At 44.3% G+C, this 18,629-nt stretch overlaps 1 protein-coding gene across 2 annotated transcripts; it reads right to left on the bottom strand.

Moving 5' to 3' along the window:
* Window positions 1-1,180: 1,180 nt before the first annotated feature.
* On the bottom strand, window positions 1,181-11,332 carry Cldn12 (claudin 12). 2 transcript variants are annotated; one of them, XM_075956303.1, is made up of 4 exons: window positions 11,096-11,332; window positions 9,653-9,710; window positions 7,450-7,500; window positions 1,181-4,493 (listed from the first exon to the last, which is right to left on the bottom strand). In XM_075956303.1, exon 4 carries the CDS (start codon window positions 4,462-4,464, stop codon window positions 3,730-3,732), a length of 735 nt encoding a protein of 244 aa, XP_075812418.1. In that variant the 5' UTR covers window positions 4,465-4,493; window positions 7,450-7,500; window positions 9,653-9,710; window positions 11,096-11,332; the 3' UTR covers window positions 1,181-3,729. The 2 variants fall into 2 exon arrangements, with proteins under 2 accessions (XP_075812418.1, XP_075812419.1); XM_075956304.1 differs by having other exon boundaries at window positions 10,960-11,160.
* Window positions 11,333-18,629: the final 7,297 nt, after the last annotated feature.

Below are 18,629 nucleotides of genomic sequence, written 5' to 3'. Positions count from 1 at the left end.
GCACAAATGTTCCCTCCATGACCAATTTCAAGCCACCAACTTGTCACTCTTCCGTATACTGGGAAGCGATGCACAGTACGTCGGTTTTCAGAGACCACTACCTGGCACCAGCATTCCACTGCTTAGCTTTGAGCTCTTAAAGCAGCCAGAGCCTGGTGTGGTGGCACCCCTTAATCCCAACACCCAGGGGGCAGAAGTAGGCATGTCTCTGTGAGTTCAAGCCTGGTTTGTGTGGTCAGAGGTAACGAAGGACAAGGTGAGCCTTCCAGGCACCTGCTGACCCCAGAGGAGGGCTGCCGGGTCTCGGGGCTGCCTTTTGGCCTTTCCACTCCACAGGTTTATTTTCTAGAAATACAGGCAAGAAAAAGCATATGGCAGGGGCTGGGCTGGTGGTTCAGCAGTTAGGAATACTGATTGTTTTTCCAGAGGACTCTTGTTTGATTCCCAACATCCACGTGGCAGCTCACACTGTCAGTAACTCCTGTTTCAGTAGATCTGATGTCTTCTTTTGGCCTCTGAAGGCTCCAGGCACGCAAGAGATTCTCTACATACATAAAAATAAAAGCATTGGGGAAGAGAACCCTACTTAAAAGATGTTGGTGCCCGATCTTGATTTATCAACGATTTTTTATACCTTTTTTTATTAACTGTAAGAAGTGACTTCTTGTCATTTCTATTGGTGTGATCATATAGCTGACTCTACTCAGTGGGCCACAAACTCGACTATTATTCACCGTGAAGCTCAGGGTTTCAGATTTGCCTAGTGGGAGCTCCTTGACTTGGCTGCTATGTAACTGACTGTACCTTCAGGGTGCTCACAGCAGGTGTGCTGGGCTCCTGCATTTTTCTTGCCTCAACACTGAAATAGCTGTTTTTCAAGAGACCCTATGCACATCCTGATAACAGACGCAATGATGTGTATTCTTACTTCTGGCTAAAACCCAGACTCCTGTGATCTGGTTAGCATAAAATGCTCTCTAGCACTTGCTCACCTTCGGCGAGTCTGTGGAACTGAGTGCAGATTAGTACGCTTTAGTATCATTAGCCAGGATGCTTGTGACTCCCTACTTGTAGATCCTAGTCCACAGTCTTTAGGAGTGCCTTAATTTCACTGACATATACTTGGAAAACATTTCTCAAAATGTTTTACCTTAAAGCTGAGAAAAGAACCGAGACAAACTTGTAAAAATACATCTTTTAATAACCATGAGGCAGCACACCACGCCCACTGAGGTTTTTACCGTGTGGTTTACAGCACACACTAGCCATCACAGGGCACATAGACAAGCAGAGTGAATTGATTCTTTTCTGAAGCTGGACAACACAAGCCTGGTGTCCCATCTCACATTTGAGGCTGTGGACCAAGCTGGCTCCTTAGAAGGCCTATAAAACGAACAGCTTTTAAACAACAAAAAGTTATCCACCTCATCTCACATGGCCCCAGGAGTGCTCAAGTGCCCTGGAAGGACTGTGAGTGTCTGCTTTCCTTTGATGGCTTTACAAAATAGCTATTTATGCCAAACCTGCAACACCAAATTGACAATAGAAACAGCTGTTTCTCTTCCTGAGTGAATTCCTAATAAATACTAATTGAAGGCTATAGATGATGATGATGCCAAAGACTCTCCTAAGAAAGCTTCACGTTTGCAGTGCAACCCTGGGAGCCGCATCGTGTTCTCACTGCTGAGTGAGTCAGTCCGCTTGCTTTCTTTTCCTCTTTTTTGAGTTTTTTGAGACAGTGTCTCACTGTATACCTCAGACCAGCTTGGAACTTGCTATGGAGACCAGGATGTCCAGAGAGATGCACCTGTCTCTGCCTCCTGAGTACTGGAATTAATGTCAAAAGCCACCATGCTTGGCCCTACTTTTAACTCTTTATACTACAACCAAGGGATGGTGGAATTCTTGGCCCTTTTTGAACAACAGTTTAGTGAGAGAAAAACTAAGATTAACTAACAAAAAAGAAAAACTAATACTAATCTCGAAATCCAGCTGCCATTGTCTTGGAATGATCAACAGTTAGCAATATCTATGAACGAGAAGAACCAGAGGTGATAAAGATTCAAAGCGATAATTTAAAAAAACCATAGATGTGCATGCTTTGTAATGACAGCATTTAAAAATTATACAATCGGCTTTCCTTGCCTACATGAAGTAGTGTTGGACTTAGGGAAAACTACTACACATCTCTATAGAAATACTCAGATTTGCAAAAGAGGCATCATGAACTGTTTATCACAAAATCAGCCGCTTGTAAAAATCTGTAACTATTATATACCACAATCCTTACACAGTGCTAGTACACTGAAATTATACCAGTTGAGCAGCTCAAACCACCAAGAGTTAAGACCAACAACTCTTAATGTTACTTAGTGTTACTTTAGTATCAACATGCTTTCTTCCACTTGATATCACATCAGGAGACATTTTTAAAACCCGTCTCTCTCTAATGCATCGTCTTCATCTCCGAGGTAGAAAGGGCACAGTTTAATCTCTCCACTGCCTTCCCGTTCTCTTTATCTGAAACTGTTATCAGGTCAATCTGTGTCCAGGATATTGCTGCTGGTGTGCCATAGGCTGGCTGTGCCAGGCAGGCACGGCTCAACTGAAATATTTTCCTGGATCAACGCTTGAGAAGTCCACCAGCTGCCAGGAAGAGCAGCCTCTTGGCGGGTTGTCAGGTTGTCAGTTATCAGTCTGATCTGTATTAGACCAGAATTTCCACAGATGTAGCTACATCCTCCTTTGTGTGTCCTCCAGCGCAGTACCCGAGCGCGCAAGGCAGACTAAAGGCCGGCTGGGAGGGAGGGAGCAGGGGCTGAGCGGTCCAGCTGCCACCACGCACATCACTCATTGACACAGGAGCCACCACGTGACTCTTATGCCATCACTAAGGCTCCTGTGCCCTGCCATGTAGGTCTCGAAGGCAACCATTTGGCCTCAACAACCTTTTGCTCATTTGTCTTAGCCGCTAAGCTTGTGCAGGGCACGAGGACTACCTGACTGATGGGTATGTGGAAAGGATTTTATCTTTCCTGTCACTTGGCACATTTCAACTCCAACAATATAACTCTAACTAAAAATTCTGGTGCGCTAGATGTGGGTGGGCATGCCTGCAGTCATTGCTCAGGAGGCAGACAGGAGGACGGTGAAAAGTCTGAGGGCAGCCTGGTCTAGAGAGAGCAAGAGCCTGTCTGAAAACCAAAAAAGAAGTCAAATGTTAACCTTACTCTGACATCATTTAAAATGATGTCACTTTCCACTGATACGAGGTAGAAGATAGTAATCTTCAGTATACTGGTGCCTATGCAATTAGTCCTAAGAGAGAACAAAATTATACCCTCGAGCTAGCAGAGTCCTGGAGATGAACTGCAATCCTCTCCTGACTGAAATTCCTTGTACTTAACTGCTCTTCTCGGTTTAAGTCATCAGAGACAAACAGGATCAAGCACAAGAGCACTGTGTCTCACCATGCTGTTCTATCAGACATCAACGGGGAGGCTGAATCCCCTTCTAGGATTAGGAGCAAGATAGAAGGAATGTTTCACATTTAGAAGAACGTAATATAGACCTCATAAAATCTAGCAGCATTTCATTCTACCAAGATATATAAATTTGGCTCCACTGACTAGTCAAGAACAAAGGAAACAAGTATACAGGTCCAAAAAGGCTCTTTACGCAGGGGACCGTGAGGCCACGACAGGGACTTGACGGTTAACTCTATCTCTGTTAAGTGCTGTGTGAAACTACTGGAATGTCGATTTCTATGGCGGAGAGGCGGGAGCGCGATGAGTAGGGCTGAGAGTAAGTGTGCATACTGGGAGGATGAGAGGACAGCGGCTGCCAGAAGGGCGACGACAGGGATTTGCACGCGCAGTACCAAATGAACAGAAGAAGAGCAGTCATAAACAGACCCCCCGAGCTAGCGATAGTGACAAACACCGCGTAGTCAAAGGCAAAGACTGGCTCAAACTTCCTGTTGAGATGAGTGTTATAAAAGATGGCCCAGATGGATGGGGCGAGGCTCACGGTGCCGGCCAGGAAAAACAGGAGTCCAGACACCAGATGGCAGCCTGCACTATTGACCAGACACTTGGCCAGTTTGATGTTAGGCACCGAGGAGTTGAAGGCCGTGTTACACATTCCAATCAGACAGAGCAGCAAGGCACCCATTGCGATCAGGATGCTGAGAGGCAGGGCAAACTGGAGGACACGCAGGTCCAGCTGGTCCACAGACAGGTACCAGGTGCGGTCGTACATCAGGCAGTCACTGCTTCCATCGTACCGGACACACTTCACCCACAGGCCGGTGTACACGGTCAGGTTCTTCTCGTTTCTGTTGAACGTGATGAGTCTCAGTTTCCTCCAGTTGGGAAGCAGAGTCCCTGCGAAGAGGCCTGCCACAGAGGCAATGCCACACAGGAAGGAGAGCACGGTGGCCGCGTGCACATCTCGGCAGCCCATGGCAGGTCGGCGTGAGCAGTCCGGTCAAACTAGGGGTGACACATGGGGGCAGATCAGGCACAGCAGGAGAGAGCTGAGCTACAAGGGCTACCGCCCGGCAGCATCAGTTCTGCAGAGCTTGCCGGCTCCTTGCCCTTCTGAGGCAGGGGGACTACGGTAAGTCTCAGGCCAGCCTGGTCTCTACGGTGAGTCCTAAACCAGACCCCACCCCACCCCTCTGGAAAGAAAGAGAGGAAGGAAGGAGGGAGGGAGGGAGGGAAGAAGATGGAACTTCATCTCCTCCCTGTACGACAGGAATGCACATCAGTGTGTCCCAGGTCAGGCGCGCACACACACACACATGCATACACACACACACATGCACACACACTCATGCACACGCACGCACACACATGCGCACACACATGCGCACACACATGCACACGCACACACATGCACGCACACATGCACACGCACACGCACATGCACACACACATGCACACGCACATGCACACGCACGCACACACATGCACATGCACACACATGCGCACACACATGCACACGCACATGCACATACACACATGCACACGCACGCACATGCACGCACACATGCACACGCACGCACACACATGCACATGCACACACATGCGCACACACATGCACGCACACATGCACACGCACGCACACACACGCACACACATGCACACGCACGCACACACATGCACACGCACGCACACACATGCACACGCACATACACACATGCACATGCACACACATGCGCGCACACACACACACACTTTGTTATCACTGTGTCCCACAACAACTAAAAGTTTTGGCCACAATCGCTTTTTCTTTCAAAATTAACTGGAGTAACATCACACCTAAAATTTTCTTTGTTGTTAATATTCATTTGGCATACATACATGGGCCAATCTGCGTATTAGGTGTACAATGAAAAGGCAGACATTAAGCACGAATAATTCAATTTACAGCAGGAGCTAGAACACTCAACAACGAATAGCCGGCTACAAGTGCTAGAGATTGAGCGTAAGCGCCACAGCAAACACACAGCGAGACTCAGGCAGCAGGGGAGTAAGGGGTCTGCAAAGGTACGGAGAAAGCATAGCAGAACAGCAGGCTGTTAAGAACCGACTCTGGACCACACAAGACGGACAGACATTCCCTGTGCCTTTAGTCTGCATCCGCAAAATGGGTATGAAAGCAGTGTCTACCTCACAGGTTCCCCCAGGGATCCAATGTGTTTGTGTAACAGCAGATGCTTAGAAAAGGGGGATGCGGTGTGTGAAGACGCTCAGCGACTGCCTTTGTGTGTGACCGTACCCAGGCACACCGGAGAGCTTTGAGCAAGGTGTGCTGAATGAATGCTCAATGAGGAAAAGGATAACACATCTCACTGCTATAATTCGACACGTCAGGAAATTATTAGAAGTGGAATGAGCTCATCTCCAGGGAAATCCAGCAAGCAGAACAGGAGAACAAAGTCCTGGGTTTCTGCTCACCCACCTTCTGGCTGATTCAATTTGATCCAAGTGCTTTTCAGGGAAATCTCTAGACTTGGTGGTTACAGAGCTATTAATGTTTGTGGACGATCAATGGAGATTCTGAAGTAGAACACCTCTCTCTGCTGATGCTATTGTAACAGAAATAACACCAAGCCTTTTCTTGCTTCTCGAAGTAGTAGGCTGTATTCTTTTCTCTGGTACAATTAACTATATAAACCAGTATCTGATTCAGATTTAAATTTTTTTTGAGAGTTTGCAGTGATCTCAAAGCACTACTCAAGTATATTTTCCAAGGAGGCCACAGAGCAGACAAATTCTCATGGCTACATTTCCTTTTCTTGTTATTTAAAGCAAGGTGAAGGGGTGAAGTTGAGAGTAACTTTTATATCTGATACATTATCATGGTGCTCACAGAATCTATTATCTTTTCCAAAAGCAAATATTCTCTACTGAGATGGCACAAGAACATTCCCAGAAGCCAGGATCAGAAAGATAACAGTGATAAAATGCTAAGAAACTAGGTTAGCACGTGTCTCAGCAAGCAGGTACAATGTTCTTTAGAAAACTATGCTACATGCATAAGTTATATAGTCACACAAATTAGGAAGAGTTTTACTAGCAGAAATTCTATGTCTGTGTATTCAGATAGTAACACATTATTAAGTGTATAATACGAAAATCGAGTTTGGCCATGGATGGCCTTAACTTAGAGTAAAGAGGGCGGTTCTAAGTTCCCCAGAGTTACTAGCTACCACCTGTGCTGCCTTCTGTTCGTGTCAGAAGCTACAACTGTCCCAGGAAATTTTCAGAATAAAATGACAGATTATAGTTTAGTTTTCATGCAGGTAAAAAAAAAAAAAATCCTCCTCTCTCGCTTAATTTTAGCACAAAGGATGAACACTTTGGTGCAGGTTTGAGAATGCTTGCATTAGGAAGGCTTACTGCTGCCAAGCTCCAGAATTCGGTTCCAGGAGTGTTTTGACCTGTTTTCCCCCATATACGATGAGTACAAGCATAGCGCCAGGCATACAATTCATTCCAGGGTTATATGAATGCAGAGTGGGCCCTGTACCAAGACCACATAAAGTAGTTCACAGATGTGGGCTAGACAAAGAAATGGCTATGACTTGTTCAACAAATGTCTTTTGTTGCATGTGGCACAAATGGAAGACACCCTGTGAAGACACTCAGGTCACTGGTCTAGTGTGCTAATAAAATAGGCTGCCCCACACAAACTCAAAATACTGACGGTTAATCAACTGCATAATTGCTGTGTATTACGTGAACATTGTTATATATTAAGCAACATAAGCCAGTAAACTGATTAAAAAGTTATTGCCCTGGGTTAGAGAAAGACTGAGCAATAAGAAGGAGGTTATTCCTGTTTCTTCTAAAGCGCCAAGACTCCTTCAGCTACTCCCCTCAAACTCTTCACTCAACTCCAGCTCCATCCCTGCTTCCAGAAATAGGGACAAATACTTACAATTTCAAAGTAATCAGTGTCTCTCCAAACAGCGTCCTGTGCCACCGATTCCTGCAACCCAAAGGCAACGGGGAACAGGATCAGTATATGCAGTTATTCATCCTCTCCTGTAACCCTCAGCCTACAAACCACACTGATGAAGATGGGGGAACAGGATCAGTATACGCAGTTATTAATCCTCTCCTGTAACCCTCAGCCTACAAACCACACTGATGAAGATGGGGGAACAGGATCAGTATATGCAGTTATTCATCCTCTCCTGTAACCCTCAGCCTACAAACCACACTAATGAAGATGGGCAGAGCTACATTTACTGCAGTCCTGGTGTACTGAACCACACCCTGCTTCAAGTCAACGTTAGATTTGCATCAGTTCTCTGAGCTTGCCATGGTGAGACAGCAAAGACTAAAAGTTTTAAACGGAGTCAACGAAGATACCATAAAAAGTGTTTCAGGAGCAGAACATGCACAATCTCCAGCCTCAACCCCAGTGCCGAAGTTAATGTCGAGCATCTCACAGCTTCCTCTGGTGATTTCACTTTTTGTCCTGTTATTAACTCTACATCTGATGTCTTACTCCACTTGAGATAACATTTTACAGGGCGATGGGAAAAGGATATATTTCGTTTGAAAACGGAAAATACTGCTGTCTTCCAGATTAGGACTCTTCATGTGTGAGAGAGGAAAAAGATTTCTACTCTTGTGCTCTGTCAATCAGCTCTACATCCAGAATATTTTTTCTTGAGACTTAGATCCGACTGTGGCTTCATTTCTTTCCTCTCAGTAGCTTCCCCTTTCCTGAATAATAAAGACTCTGAGTCAAACCTTCCCACAGTTACACCACCCAGCTTTCACCCCAGTTCTAGGCCTCTCATAGGCTACTCTCACCTTACAGACCTCACAGTCTATGCAATCACTCTGCCTTTCCATTCACCTGTCCAATTTTCCCACCTCTGAATTTAATTAAGAGCTTGGCCACATGCTAATCCTCCACACTTTTTAAAAGCTTTACTTTCATTTGCTGTGGATGGATGTTTTGCCTGCATGTATGCCCCACACGCAAACAGTATCTGCCAAGGCCAGAAGAGGGTGCACCTGGAGTTACAGCTGGTTGTGAGCTGCCGTGTGGGTGCTGGGAACCAAACCAGGTCCTCTGCAAGAGCAGTAAATGCTCTAAACTGCTAAGCCAGCTCTCCAAAGCTCTAAGACCTTGCGTAGTCCCTGCCTAACCTTTGTTTACCTGATGTCAGTCATCTTGTGAGGGAAACCAACCTAACCCTCTCGCTTTCTGAACTACGGCCTTCCTCCATCCCTGACTGCAGGATGTGAGCAGCATTCTCTGACTTTCTCCTCGGCAGCGGTGAGAATGCCTACCACTCCTGGTTTACATACTCTTCTTTCCTACAGACTGAACTTCAGGCCAGAGATCCTGGCTTTGTCCCTGGTGTTTGCTACAGGCACACGGGAGGAAGTCTATTACTCGCTGACTGAAGGAGGAAATGCATTGCTGTCCATACGTGTCTAGCTGGGCTACAGAGAAAATGACAGCCTTGGTTTAGCGTAAATTCCGCTCACTTCACTCGGGACAAGTCACCACACCCTGGTCCTGGAGGCACTCGGGCTGTTTCTAGATCGTGTGCTTGTTTCCTGCTCCTTAGTGGCCAAAAGTCTCTCTAATTTTGTAAAATGAAAAACAAAAACATTTTCCTAGCAATGATGACAGTTCTGGAGTGGTTACTGACCAAATATAACACTCTGTTCCAAAACTACCACTCCACATCTGTTACCCGTGCCAGAGGGACTTTCAGAGAAGAACATCTGGTACACAAATGTTATCAATGATATCACCTGGAATAAAAAATATTTTCAAAAGGATGTTTTCTCTTGCTTTGAAGAGAGTTCAAAGAAGGCTGATGCAAAACAATGGCTAAGAGCTTTGGGAATTCACGAATCCATTATAATTTTTTTCAGGGACAATTCCAAGAAATCACTTCAAAAGAATGTATGTCTCATAGTCACTAAATTAATTCTTGATGTTAACAATGGCCATCCGTTCTATCTATAATTTGAGTTTTCTTGGAAACCGGAACCAGTAATCACTGTACCACAAGGGTTCTATACTGCTATTTTGTTGAAGAAAATCACTGCTCCCGGCTGAGACAGCAGAAGAAGGGAGATGTTCTATAAGCAAAGGACACGCTCACCTGTTAGTGTGCCTGCTCCTCCAGAATCAGATGAAACAGGAGCAGAGATAATGTGGGCCTACGGAAACAGGAAAGGCTCCAAATTACTTCAGCACTTCTCTAGAAACTAGAGAAGCAGAAAAAAATAGCAATCATCTAGACTTAATAAAATTCTACATCAGAAAAGGCAAGCAATACTTTTTTCAAAAGGAGGGTGTAAGGTTGAGAATGTAGCTCAGTGCTAGGATGCTCGCCCACCATGTAGAAAGCCCTAGGTTCAATCACCAGCGCCACTACAAAGCAAATAAAACAACAAAAACAACACAGGTGATCGATTCTTACAGTCGCTGTTAGATGTGAGTCCCAAAAGAAAAATAACACTCGCTTTGTGATTTGAAAGTTCAGGATAATTAAGGCTAAAAATAAAAATCACTTTACTGGGTTAGTAATCTATGAAAAAAAATTAATGGCTTTTTTCCCCTAAGATTCAGTTCACAGCTATCATGAAAAAATGAGACCGATGAAGAAACTATACAACTGTCTTGGAACAGAAAGAAATGCATTGTTTTTAAAGTGTTTTAAAAAATGGTGCGCACAATAAAACCAGACAAAACGGATCTGCATTGTTCATCGTGAAATTTGCGACCAGAATGTTCTTTTTTAGTTTATGCCTTAAGCTATCATCCTTGCCATTTCAGGAAGTTTCCCTATCTATAAACAGGAGTGACTTCCTTTTAAATACTACTTAGCTCAAACAGGTAGGCTGAGTGAAAACTCATAAACGCCAGCGAGCTTCCTGGGTCGAGGCGTTTATCGCTGGTCGCATTCCAGTAATTACGCAGGATGTGGCTGGGTGCTGACTTGGGTCAAGGTTCCCCACTCCCGTCCACGATTCCTGAACTGATACCAAACATGCAAGCATGACTGCTTCACAATCAGAAGGGCCCATCTGACATCAATGACACCACTGGGACCCCTGGAGACCTCTTCCAGGGCGGTCACGGAGGGTGGCCGTGGTGTGCTGCGGGGACTGTTCCCTCCCCTCCCCCGGTGGAGCCGCGTCCTCAGGAGACCCCGAGCGGTCTCGCAGGAAAAGGGGCGGCTGCGCGCAGCCAATGGGGCGAGCCCGCCACACGCGCTCGCGGTGCGTGGGGACCGCCGCGGGTCAGCGTTACACAACCGGGCGCGTCAGCCGCTGCCGAGAAAATAGCAACCGCAGCTCGCGCCTCCACCCCCGCCCCACCCCCCTCCCGTCTCCCCAGCAGCGCGGCCCCGCATTTCCATGCTCCTCGGAAGGGATGAAAATGTTTTAGCGCTCGACCAAATACCTCCTCAGCCAGTTTCCCCAGCCGCTCATGTGGGCAGCGTTTAAAATGCCGGCTCGCCGCCACTTGGCCGTTCCACTCGACACCCTCCAACAACTTGCAGGAGACTCCGAGAGGGAGCGTCCCTGACCACACCTACCGGGTCCCCACGGCCCGAGCACACCGCTCGCCCACTCGGAGCAGCCTCTGGCCGCGCCTCCCTCCGCGGTCGCGGAAGTGCGTCCCGGCGAAGCCGCCCCAGCGGCTTCAGGAAGCCAGTCAGGCTCTTCCCGGGCCCTGCTCAGGAACTCCTTGCGGCACGGAACTACAGTTCCCAGCATCCACCGGGCCGCGGGCCGCAGGCCATATCCCGCGACCACCTCCTCCTTCCGGTCCCGCCTCCCTTGCTTCCTCTTGCTCCGTTATGGCCTGGTATAGGAACTGGCTTATAATGCCGTCATGCACATGCGTGAGAAGCGAAATCGAGAATCGCTTGAGTACTTAATCAAATACAGTAAATGCAAAAGAATAACCACACAAGTTTACAAGGGGCCCTTTGCATGTTACTTGTGGTTATCTAACAACAGGCAAAAGATAATCTACTGCAATTAGGTAATTAATTTCACTCTTCTACACATCAACTATCCTCGCTCTTCTCTTAAAAATGAGTCCCGTGCAAGTAAACATCTCAAAGAATTTCTGTACACTATTTGTCTGATTATTTAAAAAAAAAAAGATTAAGAAATGTGATGCCTACGACTTCTAAAGGATTCCACAGCACCATATAAACAGGCACCGATGGAGAAACAAAAACTGGTCAATGTTGAAAACTTTTTAAATTATATTTTTCATACATTCCAATTATATTTTTTCTTCTTCCCCAAGTCTTCCCAGATCCTCCCCACCTCCCTACCTACCCAGTTTCATTTTATTTCTCAATACAAAAACAAAGCCCAAAAGAATCAAAACAAAATAAAAATCTCAGTAAAAACAAATGTGCCAAACAAGATCATAACGAAAAGCACACAAAACATATGGTGTCCTGCTTTGTGTTAGCCAACTACTCTTGCGGTTGATGTCATCTGGAGAAAACTGATCTCTTTCCCAGCCGCTGTCAACTACAAAGAGCCTCTAGGTTAGGGCATAATTTTGACTCTAAGCAAGGATAGGAATGTTTCTTGTATTAGTCATTTAAATGTTCGGTAACTTCTCAATTACAATTTCTCAGAAAGGATGGAAAATGACCCCATTTGACACTACTGTAGAAGATCTCATCCATTTCTGGTCTGCTCTGCCCTGGTGCGACCTTGGACAAGGAGACCCATGGGGCCTTATGGTCTCCATTTGTAGATCAGGGTGTCTACACCAGAAACTCATGAGAATTAAATTCATCTAATCCTGATAAGGAATACATAGAAAGGTACAACAGTATCTGACACACAAGGACTTAGCTACTAACAGCTTCCATTTTGTGTTGCTATAGTAACAATTGAACTGTTACTCAAAGAGGGGGATGTCTGTTATCAGTCCACTGCTGTCCTTTCCTGATCAGCGCCATATTGCACAGACCCTGAACAAGTCTATCCAAGGCCAGAAACCATCCTGCCTCCAACCAGAGCTGGAGGAAATGGGTGCCTCTCACACAGGCCTTGTTACCCCACCCGTTTCTGGCCCCTCTGCTCCCATGCCTGTGCCACCGCAATGATCTCAAATGTGAGAGAATAAACCCTTCCTATGCTCCTCCTGTCAGGAACAAGCCAGGTGGTACAGCACATCTTGAGAACGAGCAAAAGTTGGTCAAGGCTCTCTCACACCACACCTTTGGAAACTTCCTTCCTTCTTCTTCCATCTTAATATCCTGTGATGACCTGGGCACACCCAGATAATACAGGATGTCACAATTCTGCCACCTGATTTGTAACTTAAATTTCACCCCAAACCTTAACCCCCCACATACACACCTTGCCATGTACCATGACATGTTCAGATTCTGGAGAAGATGTGATCTCCTTTAGGAAATATTCTGCCTATCATATTCTAAGAACCTCTTCCATGCCGAATCAAAAAATCAGGTCTTTTTTGTTGTTGTTGTTTTTAGTTTTAATTTGCTCTACTTTCTTCTTTTACCACTTTGTCAAAAAAACTTTTCCTTACATTAGAAAATGCTGCACTGATATTTCTAATCTCTCTAGTTCCTTGCCAACCATTTGCTTTCATTTTCTCTTCAGTCTCTAATATAACTGGTAAGAGCTTTGCTCCTCTTCTCTTCCCTCAATCAATACACTTCCTTGGAGAGAGGAACAACCTATTTTCTCAAACCTGCATCTTTGGCTCAGACTTTCCAACACTTTAGCGTATAACTAACTGCCAGCCCATCTGCTTGACTACTATTGTTTGAAGTTCAGCATTTGCTAATGCCAATTAACCCCAGAGACAGATATTGGGATTCAAGATGAAGACGAGAAAAACAAAGCAGCCAAGCTACTAAAGAGCTCTTACCTCTATGAAATCTTCTGACTGAAATTGAGCAAGTTCCCGTCTCCTCCCGTCTTATATTCCTCTCTAGTGCTGGGATTAAAGGCATGTACCTCCACGCCTGGCCTCTATGACTGACTAGTGTGGCCAGCTTTGCACATTGATCTTCAGGCAAACTTTATTTTTAGTAAAATAACAAATAAAATCTCTATAGTACCCTGAAGTGATGAGGTGAGCAGGCCTGCTTTTCATCCTGCCCAATTCCCACATGGCTAGCTTTGCCCCGGAAATAACAACACACAAATTGTATTCATTTAAACACTCTTGGCCCATTAGTTTCAGCCTCTTATTGGCTAATTCTCACATCTTGCTTAACCCATTTCTAATAATCTGTGTAGCACCATGAAGTGGTGGCTTACCGGGAAAGATTCAGCATGTCTAACCTGGTGGCTGGCTCCATTGCATCTGACCCAGAGAGGAGAGGCATGGCGATTGCCTCACTTCCCTCTTCCTCCCAGCATTCTGTTCTGTTTACTCCACCCACCTAAGGGCTGGCCTATCAAATGGCCAAGGCAGTTTCTTTATTTACCAATGAAATCAACACAAAACAGAAGACCCTCCCACATCAGTACCCACTGTGGATTCACCAATTCTCTACCATGAGAATGGTTTCACTTTATTACCCATTTCCAATGATGTATCCTCCACACTTTACTTAAATTAGGAACCACATCTTGATTCCTCCTTTAATGAACAAAGAAAGCAAGGTTAGACAGTTCTAAATAAGTTAAACAGACAACAATTTTGTTTTGTTTTTGGGTTTTTGAGACAGGCTTTCTCTGAAGCTTTTGGAGCCTGTCCTGGAACTTGTTCTGTAGACTAGGCTGACCTTGAACTCCTGGAGATCCACCAATCTGTCTCCCCGAAAGCTGTGATTAAAGGTGTGTGCCACCACTGCTCAGCTCACTTTAGAACTCCTTAAACACCTAGGAGTGGTGAAGCAGGCCTATAGCTACTTGGCTGAGGCAGGAGGATCATTTAGGTGTGGAATTCAAACACCTGCCCAGGCATTGTAGAGTGTCAATTTAAAAAAAAATACAGCACAGAAAAAGAGAAAAGTTTCTTTGAAGCATTTTCAAAAACTGTTAGGAATCCATAGTATAGTATGGAACAGGAAGTATGACAGCGCGTTTCATCGTACGTAGGTATGGTACTGGGGACTGAACCTATGGGCTCACAGTGCTGAGCACTCTGCCACTGAACCATATCCCGTCTTAAAAAACAAAGCCCAATTGCACTCATTCATTTTCCAGTCAGGATTGTGGGGAGCCCGGGCTGGCCTTGTTGCCCAGCAGCTGGGGTTACAGAGCTGTGTGTCCACACCTGCAGTACAATTCTAATACAGAACAAAGTCACCAGTCACGGACAGGGACAGGGCATGGTACAGAAGAACTTGTCTAGACGTGATGCAATGTTTTCTGGTTTTTAAACCTTTTAGTGTAACCATGACAACCACCACCATTCCCTCCTATCCCAGCTTTTAAGAGAAACTTGTGTCTTAAACTTTTAAAGGAATACATTACAAATTTGAAATTATAACATGAATGGCTCTTTGAATTAAATTAGCGGTTGTGGTCTATGTTTTATAGGAAAATCTGTCTGTATTCATCATACATTTCTTACTATTGTTCCTGATGAAAATGGCACCACTTCTGGGAAAATTTTGTTTTTGAATCTGAGGTTCAATTATTACGTAGTTCTCTTATCCCCCCCCACCCACCCACGCACAGCGCAGCTGACTGGGGCTTTGGCTATTCTATTTAATCATGTTTCAGATCCTTCCAGTCAGAAGCTTTTACTCAACATCTGTCCTTGATTTAAAACAAGCTCCACATCCTGTAATTTGTGACAAACCATATACAAATAGAAATAAAGGTATATTTTAGCTGTATAATTATGTTTTCTTACTTAATATAATAAAATTATACTACAGTCTTTTAAAGTCTTTTCATATATAAATAATACCAAAATAATATTTGATAACCAATAAAAAACCAAAGGCATTGGTTAGAAAACACTGGCAACTTCAGAAAAACACATTGGAATATGAGGTCATGAACAAAGGAAGCTTTTGTCCTTTGCTTTCAACTTTGAACACACTCAGAGTTTACAAAACAGATGGGAAAAATACTTTATCATATATTGCTTCAAAATTAGTTATAATATAAACCGCATATCCTGTTCTTCAAATTCCAAGTATTTCAAAGGCCATGATTCAGACAGTAGCTATGCTTCACATGGCTTGTATCCGGGCACCCCAAAGACTTCATTTCTAGTGTAGACACTTTAATGATAGTACAAAGAGGATAACTTCCTCTACAGTTGTCCAAGTATCTGGTAACTATTAATTAATAAACTGTCACACGGTGAAAACTATAATTTCCCCCAAATGAGTGGGTGAGGATGGCAGGGATAGTAGCCAAAGCCACCCTGTCCTTTTCACACTGGTCATAGCCAACAGAGACAATGACCCTACCTGTTTCTCCTAAGTTAGCCACGGAGAATTTCCAACATTCATTCCATTTCCATCGTGTGCTTTCTATTCTCCTTCAACTAGTTAACAGCCAGGCAAGGATAAAAATGAAACCCCTGGTAGGTATGGTCCCTCTACTTGCCAAGTTCTAATCAGAAAACAAAAAATCAGAAATCAGAAAGAAAATCAAGATACCTCTTTAAGGGAAAACAAAGACCTGCTTTACTTCTCATTGATTTTACAGTAAAAACTATATTGTCTTAACTGCCAACATTTGATGCCAACTACTACCTGCGTGGCTGAATCCCAAGTTATAAAATGTTGTAAAGCAGACTATTATTTCAAATGTCTTTAAAATTAGACTATTTGAGACTCATAACATGACATTTCTTTTCACTTACTAACTCTTTTTGGGCCTTAATTGACCTGGAACTCACGTAGTAGATCAGGTTGACCTCATTCGAAAAGCCCCACAGCCTCTGCTGGGATTAGAAGTCATGGACCACCTGCCCATGTCTCACAGCCTCCTTCCATGCCCCAGCCAGCATCAAAGAGAGGAAAAACCAAAGGACTAGGAGGAAACGCACTGAAGTATTTAGCTAATACGTATGTCTAGGTGCCTAGCCTATGGTGACGGTACCATTTCAGATGATGTACATGTACTCAATCAAAAATCCCCAAATTTGTTCCGTGTGTTCATTCACCAAGGAAAGCCAGACTTAAATCAAATTTGCAGTATTCTGAAGAACGAAACACATATATTAAATTTAATATGTTCTTTAGACATGTTCCCAAATTTTTAAAATAAGGTATCTTATGTGTATTTGTATTTTGTTAATTTCTGAAAACTACAGTAAGAATGTTTATGCTACTGCTTTGAAACATTTTCATCATTATAACTGAGCGCTTGTGGCGCTGGGAGTCAAACTCAGGGCACTGCACATGTTAGGTAAGTGCTCTACTGCTAAGCAACACCCACAACCACTGAAACATTGGTAATGTAGCTTCACTCTGTAAGTTTCTGCATGGGATGTGCCTTTGCTAACTGGCTTTTCAATCTTATCTTACGAATTAGAAAATATTTCATGCGTTTATGGACTTCTTTTTATTTGTCGAGAGATCCATCTCCTACTTCAAAAGAATCTCTAACTTCTGTCATGGCAAGGCACTGAGCTCAGTGAGAACTCGGCTTCAGTAGAAGCTGGACAGACCTGATGGGGTTCACCCCTGACATAAGCTGTCACACGATACACCAGACTCGGGCACTGAGTAAAGCACTTGCTGCTGCACACGTGTGGAGACCTGAGCGTGATCCCTGCAACCCATTTAAAGGGGAAAGACAAAAAACAACTCCATGAGATTGTCCTGTGACCTCGACATGGATACGGGGCACACGTCCCCAACACCATTTCAAATAAATAACAGATCTGAAAAGCAGACATGTCTCTTTACATAGTAAATACATATTTATCATTTAAAAGAAAAATATCTAAGAGTAGACACTTTGAAAATCTATCTTGAAAGGTAAAATGAATAGCCTTGGAAAAAACCCAACATTTTATTTTAGGAAATGTTAAAATATGTACTTAAAGTAAATAAATTAACCACAGTGCTGTTCTGTAACTGAACATGACTCAGGCCGGGGAGATGGTGCAGCCATTAAGTGTTAGGCTCACCGTTGAAATGAGTGCATGCTGCACCATCATGAGGATTGAAGCTCAGATCCCAGCCTTCAACGTAAGGCATCCTGCAACATTTGTGAACTCCTGCTCAGAGGCACATGCACACACACACTCGAATGCACACACACACATGCACACACACATTAAATTGTTATAAGAAATCTGGGATTTCTCCTTTTATTGTGAAAGATGACAGTTTTTAAAAGGGGGTAAGTGGAATATACCCTTAATAATCATAAAATCCCAATTAAGTGGAACATCCATTTTAATAATTACACAATAAACCATGAACTGCGTTAGTGGTAGTCCAGGCATCACTGACAAGCATATTCATCCTCATCTTCAGCAACTGCATCCCTCACAAAGGACACAAGCAGATTAGAGCACAGACTCCTGAATTCACCCCATGAGGCTGCCAGGTGGAAACAGCTGAAGGGGCACTGGTGTGATCGTGTGTAACAAACCAGGCCTCGACACGGAAGCTGGCCAGTGCAAACTCCAAAGGCTTTTCCTCAGCCTCATTCCTGTGCTGTAAAGTAGGCCATGCCAGCTCCCTGCAGCTCAGCTGTGAAGCATAAGCAGGATCGGTCTGTTTTTGGAGCCCTGCAAGTGCAACACCCTGCGCAGTGCTCAATAAATACCCGTGTAATGAAGGAAAAAGAGATACAAGGAAACTAGTCCAGGAACTAGAATGAGAGCTAGGTATAGAGAACAGAAACTAGAATCAAATTGAAACAATAAATGTACCCATATTATCAAGTCAGAGGAAATTTGTCTAATCAATATACAATTAAAAAATGTTTTTTAAAAAAGGGATCAATTACCACAAATGCTATTAAGCACTAAATTATCAAGTAATTCTTAACAAAAATGTATTATTAAAGAAAGGGGCTGGAGTGATGGCTTAGCAGTTAAGAGAACCAGGGACTGACTTAAAACATCCACATGGCAGCTCACAACAGTAGGCAATGCCAGTCCCAGGGTATTCAATGCCCTCTTTTGGT

Source organism: Microtus pennsylvanicus, chromosome 22 (assembly GCF_037038515.1).
Source record: "Microtus pennsylvanicus isolate mMicPen1 chromosome 22, mMicPen1.hap1, whole genome shotgun sequence".
NCBI classification, from domain to species: domain Eukaryota; kingdom Metazoa; phylum Chordata; class Mammalia; order Rodentia; family Cricetidae; genus Microtus; species Microtus pennsylvanicus.
The sequence above is the reverse complement of the archived record's forward strand: the minus strand, read 5'-3'. Positions and strand labels throughout refer to the sequence as shown.